This window comes from Pogoniulus pusillus, chromosome 40, assembly GCF_015220805.1.
Source record: "Pogoniulus pusillus isolate bPogPus1 chromosome 40, bPogPus1.pri, whole genome shotgun sequence".
Taxonomy (NCBI): domain Eukaryota; kingdom Metazoa; phylum Chordata; class Aves; order Piciformes; family Lybiidae; genus Pogoniulus; species Pogoniulus pusillus.
The window spans coordinates 3,779,702-3,806,125 of record NC_087303.1 but is presented as its reverse complement, the minus strand read 5'-3'; the positions used below and the strand labels follow the sequence as shown (position 1 = coordinate 3,806,125).

Here is a 26,424-nt window from a genome sequence, read left to right as displayed (position 1 = left end):
GTGTTATATTTGTGTTATTTCCTGCACAAAGAAACTAGAAGACATCCTCACAACCTGCACTAGGGAAATGTAGTGGGAGAAATCAACCTTTACTTAGGCTTTGTCCCTGAGCCTGGGGCATTTCGTTCTTGTGGCGACACAGACCTCAAGGTCTGCTCCTCTCCCATCAGACAGAGGCTCTGTACATGATTTCAGCTGTGCTGAAGCAAGTGAGTGTGTCAAGTGAGGCCACTCCTGCTTGCTGCCACATGGCCGTGACCCCTGTGAGACACTTGGACATGGCACATGAGGGGTGCATGAGTGTCAGCCCTAAGGACTCGGACAGAGCTCATGCCCATCGGGTTATGCAGTGACACTTTCTCTGAGTTTTCCTGCACAGTTAGCTCCATGCTTATCTTTTCCTTTTGTCTCAATCTGCAACATCTTATCTCCCCTAGTAAGCCTCTAAACTGGGACAGAAACGAGGGACACGATTTCTCACCAGATCTAGTCTTAAGTGTATTTTTGGACTTGTCAAATATGTAAAAGAGCCAGAAACTTGCCAGACAAGACTGCAGAGCATTGCTAGCAGTTAACACTCAGCAGTTAAATCATTTAGCCCTGAATGGTGTGCTATTTGATGCCTTCCCCTAAAAGGTGGAGAGATGAAGAAGCAGTAGAGTTTGAACAGGCCAGCAAAAAGATAAAAATCAACAGGGATTAGGAAGGTGAAAAGAAAGAGAGAAAAATAAATCCCTGCCAAATCTGCTTTCATGTGTCCAACCTGTTTACGTTCTGTGCTAGAGTAACACCGATCTGACTCACTGCTGGCATTAATGAAGTTTGCACCGTTGGGTGAGCAATTTAATTTATCTCAGCAAGCCAAAGCTCATTATAACAGTCTGTAAATGCTATCAGATGAAAGCAGCATCCTTCAGCAATCTCGGGGATTAAAGCAAGGAGGCATTCAACTGACTAGGCTTGTGCTGGAAGGACTGCGGTCGGAGCATGTGTGTTGCAGGCTGAGGAGGAACAGCACCTCCGTTGCTGTGGGTTTCTCCGTATCAAGAAAGTGATCCGGAGCCTCTGCACCGCTCGTCCGGAGGTGAGCAGCTCCTGGTTTTCCTTTTCTCTCTCCGAACACCTCTCATTAGGATGCAGCAGGCTCAGCAGGAGCTGAAGAGGCATGCGGGGATCGGGATGGACACCACAGGCTGGCTGCGGACTGATCACTCTCGCACAGGAGCAGGCTGCTCCTGGCGGGGGCAGGGACTCGTGGTACCGGAGGCAGGCAAACGGTCAGGGTGGGAGGAGGGAAATGGCCGATTCTGTCCCCTTGCGTGTGGGCACCTCCTTGCTACACACATCCGCTCCCACGCCGGATCGAGCTTCGCGAAATGCAGCTTCCACCTCCGCGCCAGCCCCCCCGCGGCTCGCTCTGCGCGGAGGCTCTGGGTGGAGGCCTGCAGTGCCCTCTCCTTGCTCCCGGTGCGGCTGCGGCACCCGGCACCGGCTGTCGGGGTGACGGAGCCAGCCCAGCTGGATGCTCCCTGCCAGACGTGTTTGGTTTTGCAGCTCTTTTTCACAGGGAGAGTGGCAGAGGTAGGGAGGGCAAGCAACTAACAGCAACGAACCTTCAGAAGTTCGGTTTCTTTTCCGCTGAATGTCAAACACGAATCGCATATCCTGAACGCAGGCTGGGGAACCCCGGGTTTCCTTTTAAAGTTTCCCTTGGGGCAGGCCCAGCAGAATGAGGCAGCATCCCACGGGATGCCTGTGCCTAGGCTGGGTCAGGCTCCCCTCCCTAGTGCCCGGCAGGGCACGGGCGGTGGGAAGGTCTCTCCCGTGATCTGAGCGGATGGGGCTGCTGCCGTGACGCTGTGTGGTGGTGAGGGTCTCAGGCTCTGCTGCCCACTGTGTGTTTAAGCACCACGCTTGGTTTTCCCGGCAAAGCAGCTTACATGGCCCGGGGTGAGTCAGGGGAGCGACGAGCGGCTGGTAAGTGCACAGCTCCGGGAACAGGAGCCCTTAGCAGCAGAGCATTCAGTGGTGCAGAGAAAAGCACCTCCGACTGCAGCACACACACGATGCTACCCAGTCCTGCGTGGCGTGCGGTTACCTGGTCCCTTGAAAGCTGCAGTGAGCATGCTGAGGGGGAGCTGGTGTGTTTGCAGCACATGCTGACCAAATCGTGGGGTTCTAATGGGTGCACAGCATGTGTGTGTGCTAACCCTCTAATTCTGGGACTGTAATTGTCCCTAAATTACTGATGCTGTGCTGGAAGGTTGGATTAAGAGGGATTCTCATTTCACAGGATTTCTCCAAAGACCAAAGTAGAGAAGGTGCCTGCCTGCAGAGGAGGACACGGTGGGATGCTGTTCTGTGCACACCTGAGAACCAGACGTGGTCCTTGCTTGTGATGTGCTTCCTCTGGGCTTGTGCAGGGGAGGATGCTGGAGCAGCCCCATCTATGGCAGAGCTCTGTATGGGAATGATACCCTGTACTGGGAGAATATCTTCAGTCTGCTGTCATCGTGAGGAGTGAGCCAACATTCAATGAGCATCAGTTATCACTTGACAGTTGCCTCCATTGTCTCTGATCAAAACAGCAGCTCGGGGAACTGTGGCTGTGAGTGGCAGGAACGTCTGAGAGGTTGTGTCAGATCTCTTCCATCCACCACTCAACCTGTCAAATGTAAATGTAATTTGCTGTGATACAGGCACGATGTCATCCAGGAGGTGCAGCCTTCCTGGGACATGTGATAGATACATCTGGGAGATCTCATCGGAGTCTGCCTCTGTGTGCTTCCAACACTCGGCAGACTTAGGTGAGGAATAGGGAGAACAAAGGCAGGAGGAATCTTTCTCATGAGTTCCCAACAAACCCAGACAAGAGGGATCAAGGTCACCACATGCCTGCCAAAATAGACAGCCCTGAAAACCACTGTGGGTCCTGGCACCCCATGGTGTCCGACCTCAGCTCCAGATGTTTCATCTGTGGCCAGCTGTGGAGATGCCCCATAGTAGGCAGCCAGTCTCCATCCCTGAGCAGGGTCCCAGCCTCACTGGTTGAGGGAAGGTTTTTATGATCCTGACCCTCCAGGGGTCCGTCCTGAGCAAGTCTGAACTCCCTTAGGCATCTGTCTGCTGACTGCTGCCAGGCTTTCTTATCTCCTGCTGTTCATTGTTCCTGTGACCTTGAGAGCAGAGAGGGAGGTGGAACAAAGAGCTGGGCAAGTCAGGCTGGCACTGGTCTCCACCCCTGCCAGAGGCTGTGGGGGAGCAGTGGGAGCCTGCCAAAAAGCAAACAGGGAGTTACAAATGAGGCACAAGGATATTAGAAATCTGAGCATCTGTGAAAGAGATAATGGAAAGAGTTTCCTCAGTGTCCTGTCCTACCTCTGGCTGTAAATCACAAGTCAGTGCCATTCCGAAGGCCCCATCACCTTGGCCACATGCTCCTGTGCAGTGAAAGCCCAGAGCCTGCCAACTGCAAATGACCCAAGCCCTCACACTGGCACCTCCACATCAGCTTCCTGCAAGCAGAAGCACTTCACCCACATCCACACTTCGACAGAGCTGCAACCAGCTGGAATCTGACCTCTTAAATCTGCAGCTTAAATACAGCAGAAAAACTATCAGAGAACAAACTGAACCAGGTGAGGTGAGATTTACAGGGAGAATGTTACTAGACTGAGCTCATAAGGAGAGATTGACTCAGGAGCACAGAAGAGACAAAGGCAGACTATGCACCACGCAAAAATACCCTCACCTAGCCTGCTGCATGCAGCTGGAGCAGTCAGGCAGAAGAGGAGTCTGACTCCACAAATCTACTGCCTTCATCTACTACTCAGACCCCTTAGGAGTCATCCTCTTACCACAGGTATCCGTAGGGTCAGAACATTTCATCTACCACAAAAGCCCTGACAACTGTGAAAATAAACCACTGGAAGGACAAATGTTAGGAAAGCTCCTAGGAAGAGCAGTAGGAGACAGAGGATTGTTCTTTGACAGCTTCTTTCTATTTCTGGGCATATCTGTATCTCAGAGCTGAGCAGCAGCAAAGGTGTAAACTGTCCAAGCTGGACTATGGTCCTATTATGTGACTGGACATGAGTCTCCTCCTTGTTCCCACTGATGCTATCCAAACAGCCATAAATATGCCACACTGCAGAGCCAGATGATGTGCAGCCTCTGCCCTCCTGGCTGCTTTCCTGCCTTTGTGCTGTGCTTCCTGAGCAGCCCCAGCCCGTTCAGCCTTCCCAGCTGCAGGGGCAGCCCAGCCTGGAGCACAGCCCTGCAGGACAAGGCCACATTCACATAAAGCTCCTTCTGCCCTGGTCAGCAGAAGGCATTCGTGTAACCAGCGGCTCTGATGCTGCAAACAAAGCCCCTGGAAACGCTGGACATAGCTAATTCATGAGCTGGCCAGAGCCTGACAGCAAACGCTGCCAGCAGTGCTGGGAGTGCCCACAGCAGGCGTTGTGCTGGATTTTGCTTGCCTTGGGAATTCTGAAGCACTGGAGTGATACAGAAACTCCCCAGTAGCTGATTCGATGATCCTTCAGGTGGCCTTTGCTTTATTTTGGGGGGTGGATGTGCGTTTTCGGGGGCTCAGTGACTTGAGCAGTCACTCTGCCACGGCTGTGGGTTATCAGGGACAAGGACGTGCCGACAAGTGAGGCGTGGATCTGGCTGCGCCCTTCACACAGCAAGCTGCAGTGAATCAGCAGTAATGATGGAAGTGTGGCACACGGGGGCTGGACACAGACTCGAGCAGCCAATTCATGGAGAGGGCTGCTGTCTGCTGGCAGATGCTTCTCAGCAGGAAGAGGGTCTGGATCCATCGATCTGTCTCTGCTCGCTTTATTTACTTGTCTTTAGTTACAGGACCAAAGGTCTACTCCTCCCTTTGTCTCTGAGCCAGTCCATGTCTCATCTCTGCTACGCGCAGACGTTTCAGGGCTACCAGCAGATAGATGTTCATTAGATCTCTCTGCAAGTGACATCAGTTACTCACAACAAACTGTGGCAGGAACTCAGCGAGCTGGCGCCCCAGCCAAGCAGCCATGTCAGACGTGTCCTCAGAAGGATGCACGCAGCTTGTTGGCTTGAAAGGAATCGTTTAGGCAAAAGCAAAAGAATGCAAGCGAAGGAGGTGCAGAGGAAGCGTTTGGCAGAGCTGCAGCCGCAGCCAGGGGCCGGGAGGATTTTCATCGATTAAAGCCCCGACAGAGGGTGCAGAGCAAATCTCCGCTCCCTCGGCATCGGCTTCAGACCTGCCGCGGGGAGTGTCCCCCGGGACGGGGGGCTGCGGAGGTGCAGCAGCGGGCGGGAGCGGGAGGCGGCCCCGGGACAGCCCCGCCCGCCGCAGTCGTGCCCCGCCCCCGTCCGCGCCCAGGCTCTTCCCCGCCCGCCGCCGCCCCACTCCCGCAGCCTCTCTCGCTACTCAGCTCCGCCATGTCCTCCGAGCCGGCTCCGGCCGCCGCCCCCGAGCAGGCCCCCGGCCCCGAGCCCCCGGCGGGTGGCGGGGAAACGGCCGAGCACCGGGCGCTGGTGCTGACGGGCTTCGGGGGCTATGACAAGCTGAAGGTGCAGGCGCGGCGTGCCGGCGGCCCGCGGCCCGGAGAGGTCTCGGTGCGTGTCCGCGCTTGCGGCCTCAACTTCGCCGACCTGATGGCGCGGCAGGGACTGTACGACCGGCTGCCGCCGCCGCCCGTCTGCCCCGGCATGGAGTGCGCCGGCACCGTCCAAGCCCTCGGCGACGGCGTTCGAGACCGACAGGTGAGGGACGGCCCGGTTCGGTTCGGCCTGGCCGGCCCCGCCGCACTGCAGAGGTTCCCGCCCCGCCGCCCAGCAGGTGCCGCCGCGCCCGGGCCCCTTCGCCGCCCCGCCGGGCTCCGAGCCCCTAGAGTCCCGGTGGCGGCAGTCGCGCCTGGGCTCTCCACCGGCGTGTGGCGGCTGGTGACCGTTGCGGTCCCTGTGTGGGAAGCGGCGGCCGCGATGCGTCCCGCGGCGGCGGAGCCGCAGACAAAGCCCCTCGACAAAGGGGCTGCGCTGGCGGGACGGGTCTGGCGCGTCCCTTCGAGCCCTGTCCGTCCCGGTGCCCCAGCTCGCCCCGCCCCGCCTTCTGGACGGCGAGAGCGTCTCCGGAGCCCGGGTCCTCCGGGGCGGCTCCGTGGGGGTACTGGGGCAGAGAGGCACGGCCGGGCTGGGCGCACTGGTGGTCGCCCTTTGAATGCCAGGGCTGTGGAAGGAGCCGGCTGCAGCTGCTGCAGAGCTGCCCAGAGCCTTCTGAGGTGCTGAGCCGTGGGCAGCAGTGGTTTAGTTGCGGCTGGGTCGGTGTCCGTGAGCCTGTGCCCGCTGAGATCCAGCAGCGTGAGGAACGGGAGGAGTCCGTTCTGTGTGTCTCGGACCTTTGGGTCTTGGGACTGTTGAAGTTACGGTGCTTTAAGATGATCGTTGGGTGTACAACTGGCAAAGCAAAGCATCTCAGGAAAAAAATACTCCAGTATGTCAGAGATGATTCCCTTGCCTCCAGGAAAACATCTTGATTTGCTCAAGTTTAAGTGCCAAATCTACACACCCAGGAGCCTTTCTGCTTGCTTGCCTTGGCTCTGCCTCTTCTCTACTTGCTGATACAACTGCTTGGTGTTTTGCTGTCCGCTTGCCGTTGCAGAGAGGGAGCAGATGTTTCTTGCCCAGTGGGATGAGCAGACTTTGGGCAATGCCTGAGATTTACCTAAGGCTGGACATGCTTTTTCCAGAGCTGATCCTCTTAAGCCTTGCCCCAAGCCTCTTTCCTGTTGGAAGGATCTTTACAAGCGGCAGCAGAAATGCTTCAGGGTGCTCAGACTCCTGCTCCCATCTTGGACAAAGAGGGCAGGACATAGCCCCCATCCCTCTTATCTCATTGAGTGTCTGATTTGGGTTCCTGCCATGTGTCCGGGTCTGTGGTGAGAGGTGCTGGGGTGTGATTTGCCTAATGAGTGGATCACAGGCTGTAGGCTTCTGCCCAGTCCCCCAGGGTGCTGAGTCCCTGCAGACCTCTGCACAGACAACAGCTCACTGGCACCTGGCTAAAGTGTACAGAGGGCAAGGGTGTGGTGGCTTCTGTTAGCTTGGGTCTTGTTTCAGACTGCCTTGTCCTTTGATCTTAGGTTGGCGATAAGGTAATGGTCCTGGCTAGGTCTGGACTCTGGCAAGAAGTGGTGAATGTGCCAGTCAGTCAGACCTTCCTGATGCCTGAGGGGATGAGCTTTGAAGAAGCAGCTGCACTTCTTGTCAACTACATCACTGCCTACATGATCCTGTTTGATTTTGGAAACCTGAGACCCAACCAGAGTGTCCTCATCCACATGGCTGCAGGTAAATAGTTCTTTGCCAGACCATGCTGAGGCTCTCAGCCTCCAAATGTAGCTTTTGAATGGGTGGCATGGATGAAAGTGATCAGAATAGGGCTGGACCAGCAAAACATCACCTGCCAGAGGTGCAGGCTTCACACTTACCAGGCGTTGGCAAACGCTGAACTCCTCTCCCAGCAGCTGGGGTCAGCCTGCCCCAGGCAAAGCCTTGATTCCATGTGAAGTGATTCCATACCCTCCCAGCCCTGTGCCATTGGTATAAGCAGAGATAGTTTACCTGGACAGAAGCTTTCCTGACTGCTGAGACTGTTTGCTTCTAAGTTCTTCTCACTGTTGGTTTTCAGGTGGTGTGGGGACTGCTGCTATTCAGCTGTGCAAGACTGTAGAAAATGTCACCATTTTTGGCACAGCATCTGCTTCCAAGCATGATTCACTCAAGGAGGGTGGAGTCACTCACCCCATCGACTACAGAACCATGGATTACGCAGAGGAGGTCCGGAAAATCTCTCCCAAAGGTAATGTGTGGTGGAGGACTTCTGCAGCTCTCCGTTTCTTTCAAGTGCAAAACTTCTAGTTCGTCTGCCTTCCCTCCAGGTGTCGACATTGTCCTGGACCCCCTGGGAGGATCTGATACGACCAAAGCATTTAACCTGTTGAAGCCTATGGGCAAGCTTATCACTTACGGTAAGTGTGAGCCCTGTGCCCAGACTCCAGCTCCTCTTGTGGGACTCTGTGGTGGCAGGGTGGGTGTAGACCTGCACCAGAGCACTCCATGCTGCTTCCCTCCTGGATGCACAGCTGTGAGGGAGCATTGCTGTTGCTGAGTGCAGTAGTTCAGTTGCTTTGCAAAGGTCTTTATGATGCTTCACCTGTGTGAGGCTCTGATGAGAGTGAAATTTGTGCCTTGTCCCCGGAGCTCTGGTGACAGGCTTCAAGGCTCTTCCTTCCCATAGTGAGACAAAATATGAGCTGGTGCCTGCAGGGGAAGCTGGAATGCCCTTACAGAGGAGCACTGCATAGCTGCTTTGTCCAGGCTTAGTGCACAGCACTAATAGAGCTTTGCTTTTCTTGTAGAGAATGTGTGGGTGATGAAGTTTGAGGCTACTAAATGCTTCTCTCTCCCAGCCTGAAACACAGTTTTTGTCTTGGAGACAAAGCTGGCCTACAGGCCCCAGCAGGATTCCAGACATTTGCACCACTGTGCTGCTTCCCAGTGTGCTTCTGTTGTCCCAGCCCTTGCGGCCTTGCTGGCTGTAGGAGAAGGGGAGTGGTGTCCTTCCAGCCTGACTGGCTGTGGCTCAACCCTCTCTTGCCTCTGGCAGCAGTCCAGTCTAGCTGCACTGCTGCTGCTCTGCTCAGAGAGGACTTGTTCTGTGTTATGGTGCTGATAATCCAGATCCTGTCTGCCTTGAGGCTGAGGCAGGTGCCTGTTTCCACTGAAGATCAACTGGACACATGCTGATGTGATCCAGTTATCACCTCTGTCTTCCATCGTGGCGTGAGCTGCTCTTGCCCTGCGTGTTGTCTGAGCTGCTACACAGGGTCTACTTTCTTGTGCAGTGTTGATTTCAGCTTGCTTTTGTTTTAGGGGTGGCAAACCTGCTCACTGGGCAGAAGAAGAACCTCATGGCTATGGCTAAAACCTGGTGGAACCAGTTCAGCATCAATGCCTTGCAGCTCCTCCACCAAAACAAGGCCGTGTGTGGCTACCACCTCGGATATATGGATGAAGAATTTGAGCTTGTTGGAGGTGTAGTATCCAAGCTGGTTAACCTCTACAGTCAAGGCAAAATCAAGCCCAAAATAGACTCTGTATGGCCCTTTGATCAGGTGAGTCTGAGCTAGCATCCAGCCTGCCAGCACCCAGAAGTCACTGGTGATTGTTTTCTGCACAGCGAGCACTGGCTCAGTGCAAGTGCCTGGTTTGTGGGGGCTGAGCTGTTGCAAATGTTTAACAACCATCTGTTTCTAGCCACACAGTGTCTTTTTTTTTCCTTCTAAGATATTAAGGGGGAGTAAAGTGGCTTAGTTCTTCTGCCTGAGTGCACAGAGCTGGGCAGTGCCAGACAGTGTCCCTGTGGAACAGGCCAGGTGCTCAGCTGTGCTTCATAGGTTGCAGCCATCCATGGAGGGGCTGGGCTATGCTTCTGTCTGGAGTCTGCCCTCAGTCTGTTCCCTGTCACTACACAGACAGCTGGGGAGGTTGCTGTTGACCTTCCACCAGTAAGAAGGGGCACAGGAAGAAGGGCACAGCTGCCATGCGTATTGGGTCTGGGTCTCACAAGACTCTTGTGTCTTTCAGGTGGCAGATGCCATGAGGCAGATGCAAGAGAAGAAGAATGTTGGAAAGGTCATCCTGGTTCCTGAAGCACCCAAGGAAGAATCAAAAAAAGAAGAGAACTAATAAGAGATGTGTGCAGGTTGAATTCATGGTTTAACTTCCTGATCTCTTTGGAACCTGGAAATGGACAGATCAGTAGCTTCTGTCTTCATCAGTACAAGAACATCGTGGCTAGAGTTCAGATGAGGTTTGCATGCTCTCATTGTGGCTGACCCTTTGCCAGAGATGCTTTCTGCCCTAGTTCTTTGTTTTGAAGCCTTTTGCTTTTGTACATTTTTCTCTTCACTTGTTTCTCTGCTGAGTTTCCAAACTAACCTCACTTTATTCTGGCAGCTGAAGCTTCCAGGGTTCACCTGGTGATTGATGGCTGCATGGCTGGTCACTGGTAAGTCAGGATGTAACATTGCTGTAGCAAGTGCCAAGTATCTCCTCAGAAACTGAGCCCTGCTGAAGTGTTTGTGCTGTCACCTTTGAGAAGCTTGTTCAGCAGAATGGGCCAAACTTAGGATGTTTCCTCAGCAGCCAGAGGAGAAGCACAGCTGGCCTTGTCTAGCTCTGGCTTAGGCTACTCTTCTGTTTAGCCACACTCTTTCCCCTCTGCTTTTGTAGGCTCTAACACCAGTCAGGTCATGCTGTCTTTTGCCTTGTAGATAACCACCCTGGCATTCTGAGCCTGGCATGTTGCACTTCATTTGCAGTCACTTCTCTGCAGCCACCAAATCACCTGCTGGGCTGGGTGTGAATACAGAAGAAAAGTTTCAGTTAGGTAACTTGATCTTGTCCATTTTCTGATTCCAATCTGTTGGGAGATCTAAACTGTGTGTTTTTTAGAGACCATAAGGACTCAGCTGTGTCTCAGATGACTGGAACGATTGATGTTGGCTCTGTGCTTTGTTAGTGTTGGGCTCCAAGCTGGTATTGTTAAGGCTAAACTTCACCCTCATGTTTGTATTTCCAAGGGCTGCAGTGCTGACTGGGAATTCAGCAAGATGGGAACAAAATAAGCCCCTGCTAATGCTTGCGTTGTGCTGTGCCCTGTGTGCTAGGGAGGTGTTGCAGTTCAGGAGGTAACTTGCAGGAGCCAGCTATGAACATCTGCTGCCCAGGAGCCTGGGCTGGCCCTTTCTGTGGCACACAGTTCCATAAAGCTATTGCCATGTTACTGCTGTAGATGGGAACCTGCCTCTGTCATGCCTCTTGAACAATTTAAATCCTGCTTTCCATTCTCTTTCAGCTAGCTCCTTAGATACCCACTCAAACCAGCTCTTGCTCTGTGGCTCAGTGCTGCAGTAGGGTTTGACTCTTCTTGCCCTGAAACTGCAAATCTTGGGACCCTTGGGCTCTCTTCCAGCACTGAGCATTCATGAGCTGCCTGGGGTGCTCCTCCCAAACCAGAACTCAGTTTCTCTTCCTCTTTTCCTTCTTCCATGCATCTAGAAATGCAGCAGTGCAGAGACCCAAGACTAGTTCTGCGAGCACTTAATGGTTCCCCTGCTGGGCCCTGTTTTCAGCCCCAAGTGACTGTGGTGCTGTTTGTGCTTGCTTTGAGGCTTCCTCACAGATTGTAGGTACAGCAGGCTACAGGCTGCATTTTGGACTGAAAAGGTGAACCTGAGGGTGCCAAGAAGTGCTGCCCATCCTGGAAGAGCTCAGGAGCAGAATCTTGCTATGAGGAGTCCTGCTGAACCAAACCTGCCTCTGGAGAGCATCCCAGCACAGGGCTGGGGGTTCCCATGCAGGACTGGAGTGTGGCTGCTTCTTTAGCCAGCTCCTCTCTGTGCAGCCTGTGGGTGCTTGGGCTCAGCCCCTAGTTCTTCAGAGGTGCCCTGGCTAGCTAAGTGTTATAACAACCCCATTCCCTCTGACCTCCGAGGAGGGCTGAAACCCTGTTACAGATCCTCGTCAGCCCATCTCTTCCACTTGATACATGAACTTCATGAACATGGTCAGATGAAACTCAGAAGCACAACTTTCAGACTTTCTGAATTCAAACTCTTGCTGCTTCCCCTTTCAGCCTGCCCTGTCGTGCTAATTTAGATCAAATCCAGGTGTCTGATGCTGCTTTACCAGGTCTGACAACAGGAGGACTAAATTGTTCAAACGGGAAGTCTGGACCTGTTTTTCCAAGAAACTGGACTTCACCTTGGTGAAAGAGCAGCGTGTTCAAATGGCACATGGCCCTGCACATCTCCAGGCTCTGCAGACTTGCAGAGGGCAAAGCTGCCCAGTTGTGCTTCACACTGGCATCCTGCCCTTGCTTTGCCAGTGCCTTCCTTGGGTGGCCTTGGAGCAGGCAGCGCAGCGAGGCTCTCGCGCTCTGCCTCCCGATGCCATGGGGAGGATGGAAGTCTTGCAGCTTCCCATGGGACACCTCTGACATGCTGCCTTGTGGTATGCCACAAACCCACTATCTCAGTGCCTTCTTCTACATGCCTGTAAGGACTAGGAAGTCACTGGAGCCTTTTCCATTCTGGCCTTTCAAAGTGTTGCCAAAAACCCATTAGGACTCCTGCTCGCTCTGCTGTCAGCAGCAGTTCTGTACTCTGACTGTAAGGGAGACCTTCCCTTTCCACGCCCTGCAGCCTGTCCAGAGGAGCTGTTGTAGAGCCCTTGTCTCCCCCAGGGCAGCTATTTGGCTCCAGCCAGTCCTCAAGTGAGGCTTTATCTGCTGTCCCAGCCTTGGCTCTCTGGAAACAATCTCAGCTCCTGACTGCAGCTGCTCTTGTGTCTTCTACCTACAAACTCCTTGAAGCCCTTATCAGGGCAGGAGCAGTTCCTCTCTGTTCGAGTTTAGCACTGACTGTTTTATGTCCCTTGGTAGCAACATTGTTTGGGTTTTTCAGTGTTTTTTAGTTTGGGATTTTTTTAAGGACAAACATTTTAGGGGCCAATAAGTATAAAACCTCTGTAAAACAAGAAGTGTCTTAATAAAGTTAACCAGCAGGTTTGTATACTAAGGACCAAAGCAAAAACCAAACAAAACCCATGGGATAAAACCATGTTGCTGATGCTGTTTAGAGCTAAGCTGTGCTGGAGAGGAGATTCCTGTGCTTGGTGCATGTGCCATTCCTGCTGTCAGAAGTGCAATTCAATGTTTAGTTTACTGTTTGACCCAAAGGTTGTGCCATGAGGAGTCCGAGTGGGAAGTGTGAGTGGAGTCCATGAGCGGAGCAGAGGTGTGCACTGCCCTGTGCAAGTGCTGTTCCTGTGTTACTGCATTGCCCGCCCAGACTGGCACTGCTGGGCAGGGGCAAAATGCAGCTCCTTTGCTATCACCAGGCAGCTTTTGTCACATCTAGCTGGGATTTCTCTCACTTGTGTTGCATGTTGGTTGCAGGAGGGGAAGGGCTCAGGAGCAGCCTTAGCTTGTGCGGAGAAGCCTTGACCCTGCTGAGTGCTTTGAGATGAGGGAGTTCAGCTGCTTCCCAGTATTGAACTAAGTGACCAAGGAGAAAAGTAAGAGACATTTTGGGCCACAGGCTCTAATGGGTGCAGGATCCTGGCCCAGGAACAGCTGCTGTCACAGGGGTAAAACCACTCTTACTGCCGAGTAGCATCCCTAGTGTGCAAAGCCCTGGTGATGGCAAAGCTTGACTGGCAAGCAGTGCATGAGCAAGCAGTGCCTCAGCCTCTGAGCCTCTTACAACACATGGGCTGGTCTGTGCTGTCTGTGTTGGTTTGCAGATGTGTGGTGCTCATCCTACAGCTGTGGAGTCTTTGTTCAAAAATGTTCTGCTTTGTGCCTGTAACAGAGTTGGACAGAAGCAAGTGTGCCAGTGCTGTGTAACCTCCTGCCCTACCTTACCACATGCCTTATGTGTTCCAAACATTCATTAAAAGTGTAACAAAACCCTCACTAGGATGCTGCTCGATTGCTGGAATGATCCTCCTGCCCTCAGCCCCTAGGGTACTTCCCTTGCTTCTTCACACATGTGGGACACATGCACCTGTCCCAGGGTGAGAATTCAAACCCAGGGTGAGAAGATTCCTCTGCCTTCAGGACAGCTGTGGATTGTTGTATTGGGTGTTGCAGTGATCTCCTGCCCTGTTCTTAAGGGGAGCTATGGGCTCTGTTTGCACAAGCCCTGAGGTGGCCTCTCCCTTTACTCCATGGTTGGGTGTTTTTGTGACCAGATGAGAAGGAGGGGGTGGCTGTGGTGCTGGTTAAGACAAAAAGTGAACAACTACTGCTAAAAATGGGGGAATAAATCTTGTTTATTTGTATTTCTCCACTTAAAACCTATCCCTGCCTGTACATCCCCATGGGAGGCACCAGGGAACTGTTAATGGTCTCCCCAGGGGTGCCTCAGGCCCCAGAGCAGATGCTGGGGAGGGGCTGTAGCTCATGGCTGCCTGCTCCAGAACTGAGGTGTCTGAGTGAGCCACTCACATTCATCACAGCTCAGCTCTGCCACAGGCTCAGGTGGTGGCTGAGCTGGAAAGTGTCTGTGGTAGCAGGAGGCGGAAGACCCTTCCAGAAGATGGGTGTGGGCTGCAGACTGCTGCCCAGTCTTGGGTTATGCTGCTGAAAGCCATGCTGGGGGCTCAGCCTACAGCTGGTTTTGAAACAAGCTGCATAGGTGGCTGGCTGCTGAGAATGTGCAGCCAGGAGCTGGAGCTTCAGAGGATCTGATCCGTGCTGAGGGCAGGCATGGATGCAGTGATGTGCCCCTTTCTGGCTGCCTATGGACACAGGAGCAACCTGGACAAACACCTACTTTCTCCTGAGCTGTCTCTGTTAAGCCACAGTGTTTTTCAGCTGGAAAGGAAGGTGAAGCAGGAGCTGTGGCTGCCCAGGCAGAGCTCAGGAAATGCCCAGGTTCTTCAGCACTGTGCAAACCTCACGGAGATACTGGCTGTCTGGATAGCCATTCCTGTGGGCAGAGAGGGAAGTGGAGTGAATGCTTTTGATGGTGAAAAAAACATCAGGGAGAAGCAGTTTAATTCTGCCTCATCCCTTCAGGAGGAGTAAGGGTGGAATTCCTGCTCTCTGGGACCTGCTGCTGCCCACAGCTTGCACCCAGAGCTGGCTGCAGAGCACACCACAGAAGTTAGGAAACCTGTAAGCAGAGGGCCGAGAGTTTGTGCCTGTGGGGCACTTAATGGGTGTAGGATGGGCATGAACTTTAGGTCTAGCTGGAGGGTGCCAGGGCTGGGTTGCCACACCACAGCTGCCCTGTGAGCTGAAGCAAAGGAAGGCACCAGCTCTGCTGTTGTGGCAGCCTAGAGAGGTCATCCACACCAGGAATTCCTGAGCTGGAGCCCACGGTTCTCTCTTTCCATCACTACAGAAAACACACATGGAAGCTTGGGAAGAGCTGGGCTATACCTGGCTCTGCCTCCATCCCAGGAGGTCTTGTGTGGGATCAGGCCCCATGTCACTTTTTCCTCTCCATTGCAGGACCTGATCTGGAAGGTCAAGCCGTGCACAAAGGCCTTCCTCAGCAGCATTGCTATCTTCTGCCCATCTCTGTTGTCAGGCAAGAAAGCGCAGAAGTCCCCCCCTTTGTAAGGCTGTCCTGGGTGGGGGTCACCAACCTTGGAACAGGAGGAAAGGATTTTAAGCAACAGCCTGAGTGCTGGCTTCTGAGACTTCTGTCTTAAAGTACACAGAGGGCTGTGCCCACCCCAGGGCTGCCAGTCTGAAGTAAAACCAGAGGTCACATGCCCTGCAAAAGAAGCAATCTGCTCCCAGACCTGATGTGGAGCTTTTTGCCTCACACAGGTCAACACCTCTGCTGCTTTGCATGTGAGGAGCAGAGCTGCAGCTGTCCTGACTCCTTCACAGTACTAGAAATCACTGCATGTCCCACAGGGGGATGGGGAAGCCCTCACGGTGGGTACCTACCCCTTGCACACCGTCAGGGATGCTGTAGACAACCTGGAGCGTTGGGTCTCGATAGTAGCCAGGCAGATTCTGAGACAGGGAAGAGACCTTGAATGTCCCAGAGACCTTGTGGCTTGTGGCAACCGAGGAGGAGCTGCAGCAGGCTGGCTGGGTGCTGTCTGCTGCAAAACATGCCCTGCATAAGGCATGCCCGCAGGGGGCCTGGCAGGTCACACCTGAGCCCTGGCAAGCATCGCATCGGCCCACAGTGGCCTTGCTGCTCTCCTGGCCAGGGCTAGGGCCTCCTGCCTGCCATGATGCAAGGTCAGGCTCCTCCTGACTGCTGCTCCTGCCCGCAGGAACCAAGGCCTGCTCCTGGCCCCTGGGCTCCGCTGCAGGTGGCAGGTGCGGTACAGCCTGGAGCGGCTCAGCAGCCACAGCCCCGTACAGCCAGGTGGGCAGGGAGCGAGGAGCAGCTTCTGCCGCAGACACTGGCGAGCGCCTCTGTCCCAGCACTTCACTGGGGCCACCTCTGCTCTTGTCTCTTGCAAACTGGAACCTGTCTGGCAAAACCTGCTTTCTCCGTGCAGTGTCAACCTCCCCCACAGCCACTTTTCTCTTTGGCTGCTCCTGGGACTCCCTCAGAGCAGCAGGACTTGGCTTATCTACCACACCAGGGCTTGGAAGGTTGCCTCCTCCTTGCCCAGACCCAGAATCAACATGGTCACTGCTGTCACTCTGCCCCAGTGCCTGCTGAAACCTCCCAGGACTGGGTGACCTCTTTTCCTCAGCCTGTGGCAGCTGGGCAGGCCTGAGCACATCTGCATGGTCAGCTTTGTCACTAATGTTCAGGTGCTGCAGGTCCGACTGCAAGGCCTCCAGCAGCATGTTTTGGCTTCTGCCTGGCTGGATGACACCTGAGTGCCCTGTACTCTTCAGTCCTGGAGACAAGGATGAAGACTTAAGAGCACGGAGTCTCCTGGAATTAAACACTTGGAAGGCCTCAGTCACTCCTGGCAGCATCGCCCTGGGGCAGGCAAGATGCAGCCTGTGCTTGTCTTTGCTGAGTCCAACCTGGAGGGAGTTTGCTCGCAAGAGGCTGCACAGCTCACTCAAGGCACTGTCATCTGGACCATCTACAGCAAGCTCTGAGTAGCTCATGCTCTGACACACAAGGTCAGGACACTTCTGCACAAGAGCTTCCACCTTCCACTTAGCCTGGAACAGCCTGCTGCTGTCTGCTGCCCGTAGAGTCAGCACGGTGCTGTCCCCAGCACGATGCTCTGAGATCTGCACACCCCCAGCCTTACACAGCTGATCAATGGCAGCATGGCAAACATCTTTAAGGTAAGACCACTGCAGAGAGTCCAGACTCATCTCTGCACTCATCCCACTGCCTCCGCTGCCTGCTGTATTGGTATCCTGGGGCTTGTTGCTCTCCTGTGACCTCGGCAGGGAGAAGCTGTTGGAACGTCGCAGTGGAGTCCTGGATTCAGAGTGCTTAGAGTCCAAAGCAGAAGAGGCACTTGCTGTGCTAGTGAGGGACTGCTGCTTGACGAAGCCTGAGCCTCTGGAGTCCCAAGGACGCTGCAAAGTGCTGTTTTCTTTGCTCTCAAAGGGAGACAGTGCCTTGTGTCTCGTAAGCCTGGCAGTTCCTTTCACATATTCCTGTTCTTTGGGGTCCTTCTGCTGAGATTCTGCTGCTGATCCCAAATCCACATCTGCTGTGGAGACTTGAGGCTGATGCTGCTGGGTCAGTGCTGTTGGGGTACTTGGACCTAGAGCATCTGTCTCTGATGAGCGTTTTCCAGAAAGCTGTGCCTGTCTCACCTGTGGAGAGCCCTGATTCTGCAAGAGGCCCCCACTGGCCTGAGACCCCTCAGCTTTCAGAGTGCTGAAGTTTGCAGCTAGCTTGAATTCACCTTTCGGCTCTGGCCTGCCTGGGCTGAGCCTTGAGGCTGAGGTGTCTGCAGGTGCCTTGGGCTTGCGCTGTGCAGCCTCTGTGGTGTGGGAGGTTGTGGGGTGCGAGGGCAGGGAGCTGCTGAGCGTGCCAAGAGTGTGTGTGATGCCTCTTCTGGTGCTTAAATTCTGAAGGTACTGCTTGGCCTGGGACACATCCACAAGGTTTCCAATAAGATAAAGCTGCTTCTCATCCTCATGGCAGAGTACCTGGGGATACAGTTCCTGCAGCTCTTGCACCACAGCCCTGAGCGCCTGGCAGCCCATATCCAGTCCTCTCTTGGTGATCTTCTCCTTGCGCAAGCTCACCTCCAGCTGCTGGTAAAGCTGCTGCAGGGCCAGGTGGGCCTGTTGCAAGACGCCACTGTCCCCAGACACACCTGCAGGTGGCTGGAGGTACAATATGGTGATGCCATCACTGGCCACATCCACCACATCCACATGATGCTGGCGCAGCACACCTTGGTACTGAGCAGCACAGAACCTCTGCATGTACAGGTAAATATCTGAGTCCATCACTAGGGAAAAGTCTTCCAGATGTTCCACAGCTTCCCCATCCACTGGGCCCCGAGGTTGTGGGACTTGAGCTGCCATTTCACACACCTGCTCCCAGATGGGCAGCCTTGTATCTTGCACTGGCTTAGTGGAATCAGGCACTTGCTGATGATCATGCTTGCTGGTCTCTCTGGCCACATGGCTGGAATCTGGCAGAAGGATCTCTCCAGCAGCTTGGCTCTTGAGGTTCAGGCTGCCCATGAGGTCTCTGCTGAAGGCCTGCAGCTCAGTGAACCGTCCCTTGACAATGCAGTGTGTGTTCTTGGAGTCAAAGTCAAACAGCACATTGCTGTAGCCTTTAAGCAAGTTACTCAGGAGGGTTTTGCCAGTGGGAAGCTTGCCATAGTCAACTACCACACAAGCACGTATTAAGATCTGTAAGTAGACAGCAAGGGAGTGAGAGAGCAAGGACTAAAAATACCCTTCAAGGCACAGGCAGAGGCAAATGCACCTGACACAGCTCCTGCACTACTGCCACAGAAGAATCGACATAATCCACCACCTCCCTCATAATCCACCACATCCCTCAGCATCCTACTTTCAAAGGAGATGGGAGCACAAGCCAAGCAGGACTGAAGAACCCAAGCATGCCAAGCAACCCTTGGACGTTGTACACGCAGTCAGAAGCTTTCTGTAAAGGGCAGAGCCTCACTTCTATAGAGAGCTCTGCACACAGCCCAGATCCAGGAGACGCACTCTCCTTCCTGCATCTGAAATGCAACTGTGCCCTTGGTCTCAGAGCTTCATCTGGTCTCCCAGACCCTCAAGCAGTCTGACGCCACGCCCTTGTTTTCAGTGCTCAGACAGGAAAGCACAAGACGTAGCTACCGCCACGCTCTCCAAACAGGAGGGGGAGGCACAAATTCTCCAGTGCCTCCTAGATACCATCACAGCTGTCGCCTAAGCTCTCCCGAGGAGAGGAAAAATACACTGTGCGTGTCCAGTTGATGACACGGTGCACAGCTAACGACACAGCAGACTCATTACCAGGGTCCCCTGTGTGCCACCAGATGGGCTGCAGAACAATGAACCTTCCCCCCGGGGCCTCCTCGCCCGGACAGGCACGAACGCCCAGCAGCCTGCCTGGCCGTCCCTGGCCTATCAGCACAGCAAAGCGCGTTCCCCACTCGGCTAGGAGCAAACGCAGGGCTGCTGTAAGCCTAATTAATGCTGAAGGAGAGAGTTAGCGCTACCGGGCCGCGTCTGCCCGGCGCGGAGCCGGAGCCGGAGCCGGAGCCGGAGCCGGAGCCGGAGCCGTCGCGGGGGCTGCACCTCGTACCTCGTCGGGGCTGAGCTCCGCGCCGTGCGCCGTCACCTCCAGCGGGTACCGCCGGCCCCCGACCGACAGCACGTGCTCGGCCTTCAGGATCCGCTGGGCCACTACGGGAGAAAGGCACCGGCCCCGACACCGGCCCCGTCAGCCGGGCCTGCCCCGACCGCGGCACCGCAGCGACAGGGCCGGGGGCTCGGGAGCGGCCGTTACCTTCCGGCGCCTCGAAGGTGATGAGGGCGCAGGCCCCGGGCAGCACCTGCACGTCGGCGATCTCGCCGCCGCCGTTGCGGGAACGCAGGAAGTGGATGGTCAGCTTGTCGGCAACCCTGTCGGGGGGCAGCTCGGCGGGGAGGCCCCGCACCCGCACCGTGCGGCCCGCCATGCCGGTGCCAGGAGTCCGGGGCGACAGCGACCCCCGCCCTGCCCGGCTGAGCCTTGCCCCGAGTTCCCGCTCCCCGGGCGCCTCCCGGCCCTGGTTGCCACCCGGCGGAGGCCCCGGCCCCGCAGCGCGACCCAGCGCGGCTCTGCTACCTCCCCCCAGCTCCGGCCCTGCAGCCACCGCCCCGGGGAAACGAAAGCGAAACCGGGGCCACCCCGCCTCGGTGGGCACCGCCCCCGGCCCGCCCCGAGCTCCGCTCCACGCCGCCGGAGAGCTCGGGTCGACCTGGCTCAGCCCCGGTGCTCGCAAAGCCCGGCCCCGGGAGCGCGGCGCTGCCGTTCCCCGTGCCGGGAAGGGCCCAGCCGTGCCCGCAGTTCCTGCACGCTGGGCCCGCCCCCCCCAGCAGAACAGACGCAGCCTTCTCTGCAGATGCTTTAATTCTGTTGTGCCAGGGGCCAGGCGAAGCGCCGCTGCCCCCGAACTTGGCCAGGGCTAGTCGGCGTCCTCCGTGAAAACAGCCACCCCCACTTGTCCCAGCGGGACGTAGTCGAGGGCATCCACCTCTCCCCCACCACGGCTGCCCTTCTGGAAGTGGATCTCCAGAGCATCCCTCATGGACTCCTCATCCAGTACATCCGGGATCCCCGTGAGCAGGACGGTCCTGGGGCAGCAGGAGGGCTGGAGCTGGGCAGAGCCAGGAGTGAGCTGCAGTGGGCCCGAAGGAAGGGGTCCCCTCGGGACGCAGCTGGCACATGGCAGTGTGGGAAAAGGGTCTTCAGGAGCTGCCACCTGCGGGCTAGCAGGTCCTGCTTGGCAACACGGCTTGTGCCCTTACCTGCAGGTTAGTGATATTTCCACTTATGCACGGTGATATTTTGACCTCGTATTTTTCTTTCCCAATAAAAAACTGGATGTGTCCTCTCTCAATTAGCTGCTCCGCGACTGAGGACGGAAAAGAAAGCCCTGAGCCACTGAGGGATTATGTCCTTGGCACAGAGACCAAGGCTGGCACTGCCCAGCCCCAGCCCACCTCCACCAGCAGCTTCAGGGCAGCCTGGGCTCCCTTTGCCTTCTGCATTGCCCAAAGACACGGCTCCATCTGCTCGCAAGAGACCACCTGTGCTCCCCCAGAGCCGGCTGGGTTGACCCCCTCGGTGGCAGCTTGACAACCCACACACCTCCATCCTCTGCAAAGGTCAGCATGACCTGGCCAGAATCATCCAGGAACTCCCTGCTCTCCACCTCACCACCCCCATTCTTCGTCTTGCTGAAGAAGAGCTCCAATTTGTCCAGCAGTGCCTCCTCAGGGATGCTCAGGATGGGTAGGTCAGACACGAGGATACTCCTGCTGCTCTGAGTCAGCCCCATCTGTGGGTGGCACAGGCCGGTCAGTGCTAGGGCAAGGCTGCCCCCAGCGCTCGGGGAAGCAGTGCAGAGCTGTGGCACCAACACACCGAGCTGAGCTAGTACCAGTGACCTGGCAGAGGCAAGCTGGATATTGGTGGAATGGAGCACGGCAGAGCTGGCACAAGCTCAGATCAGCCTGCAGCTCTCTGCAGTGCCAGGACCTACCTCCAGGGCAGAGGGCAGCAGTAAATCCACGGGCGCTGCCTGCACTCGCACTCTGCAGCGATCCAGCTCCTCCCCGCAGCTTAGCTCCACCACATGCTCCTTCATCTCCAGGATCCTCTGGGCTACTGCAAGCAGGGAGAGCCCCCAGCACAGGGGATCAAACACCTGCTGAGAGTGCATCAAGGACAGAACACGGGGCAGATGTCGCTTTGAGGAGGGGACAGAAGCCAAAGCAGCACTGGCAGAGGGGAGAGAGCTTTGGCCTGGTGAGGAGACACAGGGCTAGCCTCAAAGACAGTCAAGGAGGGCACCTGACTGGCTCTTACCCTCTGCCTTCTCAAAGGTGATAAGGGCTGAGCCCCCCAGCAGAGGGTAGTGGATCCTTGGGATCAGCATCAGCTTGTTCATGTCCTCCTTGCTTGCCATGAGTCCCTTAAACACCATGTTCTTCTCTGGCAAGGCTGGCAGCACCTAGGTTGGAGCACACAGAGCACCCACAGGAGACTGGAGCTTGCTTAGGGCCTGTCCCTGACACACCACAGACAATAAACAAGCACATGGCTCAAACAGCTGGAGCGCCCCAGCAGCCTCTCATGGGGTCTGGATGTGCCTGAAGCCCTAACTGGAGCTTCTGGCTCTGGCAGAGGAGCCACCCACGAGCAGAAGCTGTGTCAACCATCATACAGTGCTCAGCTGTAGTCACCTACACATTCTCCAGCCAGGGTCCTGCCCCTTGCCAGCAGACCCAAGTGCCCAGACACCCTCTGTTACCCTTGCTGGATCCTCCCAGAGGACCCTCTTCTTCACTTCTTCCAGTTTCTTTTTCAGTATCTGCCTCTCATGCTTCAGACTGTTCTGCTCTGCAAGAACAACAGCCACCTGGAAAGAAAGAGGGGAAGGCAGCACAGAACCTCCAGAGCACAGGGGACCACCACAAGCCATGGTTTAAGCACAGCACTGTTTGTGACTGCTGGCAGCCCTGCCCTGGTTCCTGATTGTGGTGGTTTGGCTGTTATCCGCCCCCCCACACTTTAAGAAATGCCCCAGCTAACTCAGACGGGCTCTGGGAATATAAATGAAGCTATTTCTTTACAGCTAGCACAATATACAAGCAGATATTTACAGTATATACAGTTATAGACAGAAATATACAAGTCAAAAGTAATACAGAAACACAACTCCCCTCCCAGAAACCTGAGTCCCCAGGAGGGGCTCTCAACCACCCCAGCACCTCCCCCTGCCTCTCTCAACCTTACCCCAATCCTGAGAAAGAATAGAGGTGCAGCCAAGAGGTTAAGGAGCAAGGCTAGTGGCAGTGAGGTTGAGATGCAGTTCAGTCTGAAGCCAAAAGCAGAGTGAGAAAAATGGCGAAAGTTATCTAATGTTTACCCTTCTTGTTCCCATAGCTCTCAGCCAGACTGTGAGAGAAGTTGACATCACCATTGTTTGTTTTCCTTTTCACGGCTAAATTATCTACTTTCTCTCACCAAAACATTCTAGCCTGCTTCAAACTAGCACACTGATGGAGCCCAGTCCTCCCTCCACCCCCCAGCACTGCCTGACTTCTCGGCACAAGCCTGATGTGGTGGTGTCCCGTGAAACCTCTGCTGTGTCCAGACTGAAGTTATCTCAGAGCAGTGAGCCCCACCACCCACTGCCACCTCCCCAAGCTCAAGACAAGTCCTCTACCACCAACGCTGCAGGTTACCTCTTCACCTATGTTTGAAAGTGTTTCTTGCTTAAGAAGTTCTCCTTCTTTCCTCAGCTCTCGTGTCCTTTGCTCTACAGCTTCCTTGGCCATTTGTAGCTTCATGAGGTCTTGATTCAGAGCATTACAAAACGCCTGTGAAAGGTAGACAGTGAGACCCTGCAGACGCTGTGGCACTCCACTTGCACACACTGCTTTTGGGAAGGACCCCACACTGGGTGCAGCCCTCATACCCCAGCATGGGCTCTCTTAACCCGAGATACTCCCTCTCTGTCAAGAGAAACCAAGAACCTGGAGCCCACAGCCCAAGTCGGCCAGGGCGGACCCCACAGGCGGCAGCTGTCGGAGGCAGCAGGACGCACCTCATAGCGCTTGATCTCCTGTCGAACGTGCTCGGGGGTCTCTTCCGGGCTGCCGTCCTCTGGGCTTCCCTCCTCCGGGCTCCCGGGCAGCGACAGCCGGGTGAAGGAACTCTGGGGACAGGAGGGTCCTCAGTCATGCTGCGCCAAGCCCCGCGCCGACCCCCCGGCCCTCGGTCCCTCACCTCCGACGAGTCCATCTTCGCGGCGCTGGCCGCGGCAGCCCGGGCGACCCCGCCGGAGACCCGGCCTCGCAACGGCAACGGGGAAACCTTACCACCCGACCGGGACCGCCCCACCCGTCTTCCCGGGACCCCGCCGCTGCCGGGACCCCGCCTCCTCCCGCCTTTCGCTTTCGCTTCGCGGCCCGGCTCCGCCCCCGGCGGCAGCAGGGGCAGTCCGCGGCTGTGCCAGTTCCCGTCTCTCCGTTCCTCGCAGCCCTCCTGCACCCACGGCCCAGCGGAACCCGCTTCCCCTAAGACCCCCTCGGTAAATCACCTTCTGCCGCCCGCAACCGTCTGTAATTCAACGGCCAGGCCCTCCCCGCCCCACGGTAGCCGGACGAGCAGCACCGGCACGGTAAAACCCAGAACCCAAGCCTGAAGCAGCGGGGCCAAAGCACTACACCAGTCAATCTTCCAGTCGCTGGGGATGTGGGCAACCGCCACCGGAACCGCTCATTCTCCTGCCCCAGCCCTTTTCTCACTGGAATTGCTGCACTTTTGGTAAAGTCAGAACGGGAGCGACACCAATCATTCTCCAAGGAGCTGCCCCAGGACAGAGGCAGTGCAGGCTACACAAAAACTCCACAGCCACTGCAGAGCTCATTGGACTGTGGTGGCGCCCCCAGATCTTAGAGACACGGTAGAGCCCTCCCACCACGAAGTCCTGGCAATGCTTGGGTTTATGCAACAGAACAACGTGAGTTTTAATATACATTTATTGACACAGCCTCACGAGCTTTAGAATCGCAGCTTCTGGAAGAACCATTTATTCTTGCCTGTCTTGTACCTGGAAGAGAAGAAACACAGGAGTTAGGGAGTGGTCTGTGCCAGCGCTGGCCTTGCAGACAAGTTGCCTGTGTAGCCCCATGGGCAAGGGCAGCATGCAGCTCTCCCGGGGCAATCTGTCCCATTGCACCAGCCTGGGCTGCTACTAGACCCACATAAAGCATCTCATTGTCCCAAAGAAACAGATGCCAGCTTCCTGCTGTCCTTATGAGGCTGTTTTGTGAAGCATGTCCACATCACAGTGATTTCCAGTCCAAGAGGTAAGAATCCAGCATGTGGTGGTGCCACCAGACATGAGTAAGGGAAGAGGTATCACACTAACACAACCAGCACCTCAGATTGCCTGCCTGATGTCCACATCCTGTTAAGGCTGCACGGCAGCCTCTCAACACTGAACAGGACCCTCAACTGGACACTCCGAAGTGTCCCACCAAATGTCCCATCTGCTGTTGACAGACAGCAGATAACCTGGCAGCAAGGCACCCAGAGACTCTTACCTCACCCCTGAAAGGCCCCAGTGGAGCTGAAACAAAGCTACAGGATTGTCACAAATATCAGCCCAAGTCTACAGCTGTTGTTGGTGAACCATTTCCCCACCCCAGTCCAGCAGCTCCCAGCAGAGCTGTGTGAACACAGGCAGGCAGCGAGGTGAAATGCACTTGACTGGAAATGTGTTCGACACAGCTGAGGTACAAGTGTGTAACCTGCTATCACCTGAGATACGGCACACCCAGGGACAGAAGTGCACTCCACAGAAGAGACAAGAACTCCCAACTCACCTCTCCTCAAATTTGACCTTGGCTTCACGCCTCGCTTTGCGTTTCAGCGCAGGGTCCCTGAACACATCCTTATTGACCACGGTTTTGTCCAGGGGAATATCGACAGAATACCTGAGCGAGAGAGTGACAAGGTTCAGGGGAGCCATGGTGCTTGGACAGGGGTGACAGTGCAGCAGGCAGCCTGAAGCAGCCAAATGCACCAATCAGTGCCTTTCAAGGGCCTGCTAAAGCCTTCCTGACCCAGGAAATCGCCATCCCATTCAGCCTACAACGCGAAGAAATGGCTGCACGATTCAGAGATGACCGGCAGGAGCTCTGAAGGTAGCTCAGCCAGCACCCAAGACCGACCCCCAGGACCATCTCAAAAGTCTCACCTGTTGGTATCCCAACATCAAGAGGAAAGTGAGTGGGGCTGGACCAAACCTGCCTTGTTTCAGTTCACCCCTGCCCCCCATCTCCAAGCTCCTGTTTTGCAGTGTTCATCCACGCCTCGACCCCAGCGCTCCCGAGCGCACGCCAGAACTGCGATCGCTGTAAGAGTACAGTACTCTTCCAGCCCTGCCACCGGCCGGAGCCCGCACGCTAGGGACACTCACCGGGTGGGCATCAGATGGTTGTAGTTGTAAACCTTCACAAAGGACTTAATTTTGGACCTCTTGGCGATTTTCTTCTTGCCCATTGCCGCCGTCACCTTCCGCGGGTAGCGGTCGATACCGGCCACCAAAGCGTGGCTGTACGGCCGGTCCGAGGTGCCGTCGTCGATGTTCTGAAACACACCGACCGCCGCCGGCGATGGCACCGCGGACCGCCAGCCACCGCCGCCGGGAAACCCCAGCGGCAGCCCGCCCAGGCACCGGCGGCAGCAAGGCTCCGGGCTCTGCCCCGCCGGCCCCGCTCACCTTTACGATGACGGCCTTGCGACCCGAGTAGCGGCCGGCCAGCACCAGCACCACCTTCCCCGGCTTCATGAACTTCCCCATCTCTGCAGAGACAGCGTGCGGCGGTCACGGGCAGGCCTGCGGCCGTGACCGCCGCACCCGGGCGCGCGGCCGGCCCCGGCCCTTTCCCGATTATGGCGAATCCTGCGGATGGCTCCGGATCTTGCGGCCGGGCCCGCACTCACCGAGGCTCCGCGGTGATGGCGCCTAGGCCGGAAAAGGAGGCCCGAGCACTTCCGGCAACCTCTCACCGCTGCCGCCCTGCCTCACTTCCGCCCTGCCTCACTTCCGCCCTGCCTCACTTCCGCCGCGTCCGCGCATGCGCAAGGCCAGACCGCGCTACCGCACAGCCGCGTCCCCGCTGCCCGTCCCCGCCCCAGG

The 26,424-nt window shown here is 55.9% G+C and overlaps 4 protein-coding genes and 1 long non-coding RNA gene across 7 annotated transcripts; 2 read left to right on the top strand and 3 right to left on the bottom strand.

The window, feature by feature from the left end:
• Positions 1 to 549: 549 nt before the first annotated feature.
• LOC135191642 (uncharacterized) lies at positions 550 to 2,710 on the top strand. Its single transcript, XR_010308858.1, has 2 exons — positions 550 to 1,084; positions 2,294 to 2,710. It is a non-coding gene; the product is annotated as an uncharacterized LOC135191642 (long non-coding RNA).
• Positions 2,711 to 5,401: 2,691 nt separating this feature from the next.
• VAT1 (vesicle amine transport 1) lies at positions 5,402 to 13,540 on the top strand. Its single transcript, XM_064174119.1, has 6 exons — positions 5,402 to 5,763; positions 7,140 to 7,347; positions 7,688 to 7,858; positions 7,938 to 8,027; positions 8,932 to 9,173; positions 9,646 to 13,540. The coding sequence occupies exons 1-6, from the start codon at positions 5,440 to 5,442 to the stop codon at positions 9,745 to 9,747; spliced, it is 1,137 nt and encodes a 378-aa protein (XP_064030189.1). The 5' UTR covers positions 5,402 to 5,439; the 3' UTR covers positions 9,748 to 13,540.
• A 341-nt stretch (positions 13,541 to 13,881) lies between these two features.
• Positions 13,882 to 20,003, bottom strand: LOC135191617 (uncharacterized). The gene is made up of 5 exons (XM_064174082.1): positions 19,509 to 20,003; positions 19,305 to 19,405; positions 15,533 to 18,400; positions 15,014 to 15,222; positions 13,882 to 14,558 (listed from the first exon to the last, which is right to left on the bottom strand). The coding sequence occupies exons 1-5, from the start codon at positions 19,678 to 19,680 to the stop codon at positions 14,489 to 14,491; spliced, it is 3,420 nt and encodes a 1,139-aa protein (XP_064030152.1). The 5' UTR covers positions 19,681 to 20,003; the 3' UTR covers positions 13,882 to 14,488.
• Positions 20,004 to 20,096: 93 nt separating this feature from the next.
• Positions 20,097 to 23,739, bottom strand: IFI35 (interferon induced protein 35). Of its 3 annotated transcripts, none has more exons than XM_064174116.1 (9): positions 23,502 to 23,739; positions 23,320 to 23,430; positions 22,958 to 23,092; positions 22,021 to 22,128; positions 21,576 to 21,720; positions 21,250 to 21,374; positions 20,856 to 21,045; positions 20,513 to 20,619; positions 20,097 to 20,382 (listed from the first exon to the last, which is right to left on the bottom strand). In XM_064174116.1, the coding sequence occupies exons 1-9, from the start codon at positions 23,514 to 23,516 to the stop codon at positions 20,170 to 20,172; spliced, it is 1,149 nt and encodes a 382-aa protein (XP_064030186.1). In that variant the 5' UTR covers positions 23,517 to 23,739; the 3' UTR covers positions 20,097 to 20,169. The 3 variants fall into 3 exon arrangements, with proteins under 3 accessions (XP_064030186.1, XP_064030187.1, XP_064030188.1); XM_064174117.1 differs by having other exon boundaries at positions 20,097 to 20,361; XM_064174118.1 differs by having other exon boundaries at positions 20,925 to 21,045.
• A 499-nt stretch (positions 23,740 to 24,238) lies between these two features.
• RPL27 (ribosomal protein L27) lies at positions 24,239 to 26,337 on the bottom strand. Its single transcript, XM_064174132.1, has 5 exons — positions 26,229 to 26,337; positions 26,005 to 26,087; positions 25,702 to 25,871; positions 25,106 to 25,216; positions 24,239 to 24,327 (listed from the first exon to the last, which is right to left on the bottom strand). The coding sequence occupies exons 2-5, from the start codon at positions 26,083 to 26,085 to the stop codon at positions 24,279 to 24,281; spliced, it is 411 nt and encodes a 136-aa protein (XP_064030202.1). The 5' UTR covers positions 26,086 to 26,087; positions 26,229 to 26,337; the 3' UTR covers positions 24,239 to 24,278.
• Between the last annotated feature and the right edge of the window lie 87 nt (positions 26,338 to 26,424).

Bases quoted from the DNA above. Each gene is read 5' to 3' on its own strand.
- LOC135191617 (XM_064174082.1), bottom strand. From the start codon at position 19,680: ATGGCGGGCCGCACGGTGCGGGTGCGGGGCCTCCCCGCCGAGCTGCCC. The intron at 18,401-19,304 runs GTACGAGGTGCA...GTCTACTTACAG, and splicing joins CGGAGCTCAGCCCCGACGAG to ATCTTAATACGTGCTTGTGT. The intron at 14,559-15,013 runs GTATAGCCCAGC...CTCTGCCCACAG, and splicing joins TGGGATGGAGGCAGAGCCAG to GAATGGCTATCCAGACAGCC.
- VAT1 (XM_064174119.1), top strand. From the start codon at position 5,440: ATGTCCTCCGAGCCGGCTCCGGCCGCCGCCCCCGAGCAGGCCCCCGGC. The intron at 7,348-7,687 runs GTAAATAGTTCT...GTTGGTTTTCAG, and splicing joins CCTCATCCACATGGCTGCAG to GTGGTGTGGGGACTGCTGCT. The intron at 9,174-9,645 runs GTGAGTCTGAGC...TGTGTCTTTCAG, and splicing joins CTGTATGGCCCTTTGATCAG to GTGGCAGATGCCATGAGGCA.
- IFI35 (XM_064174116.1), bottom strand. The intron at 22,129-22,957 runs GTAACCTGCAGC...CTTTCTTTCCAG, and splicing joins TTTCAAACATAGGTGAAGAG to GTGGCTGTTGTTCTTGCAGA. The intron at 21,046-21,249 runs GTAGGTCCTGGC...TGCCACCCACAG, and splicing joins TGCTGCCCTCTGCCCTGGAG to ATGGGGCTGACTCAGAGCAG.
- RPL27 (XM_064174132.1), bottom strand. From the start codon at position 26,085: ATGGGGAAGTTCATGAAGCCGGGGAAGGTGGTGCTGGTGCTGGCCGGC. The intron at 25,872-26,004 runs GTGAGCGGGGCC...GGTGTGTTTCAG, and splicing joins GCAAGGCCGTCATCGTAAAG to AACATCGACGACGGCACCTC. The intron at 24,328-25,105 runs GTGAGTTGGGAG...CTTCTCTTCCAG, and splicing joins AAGGTCAAATTTGAGGAGAG to GTACAAGACAGGCAAGAATA.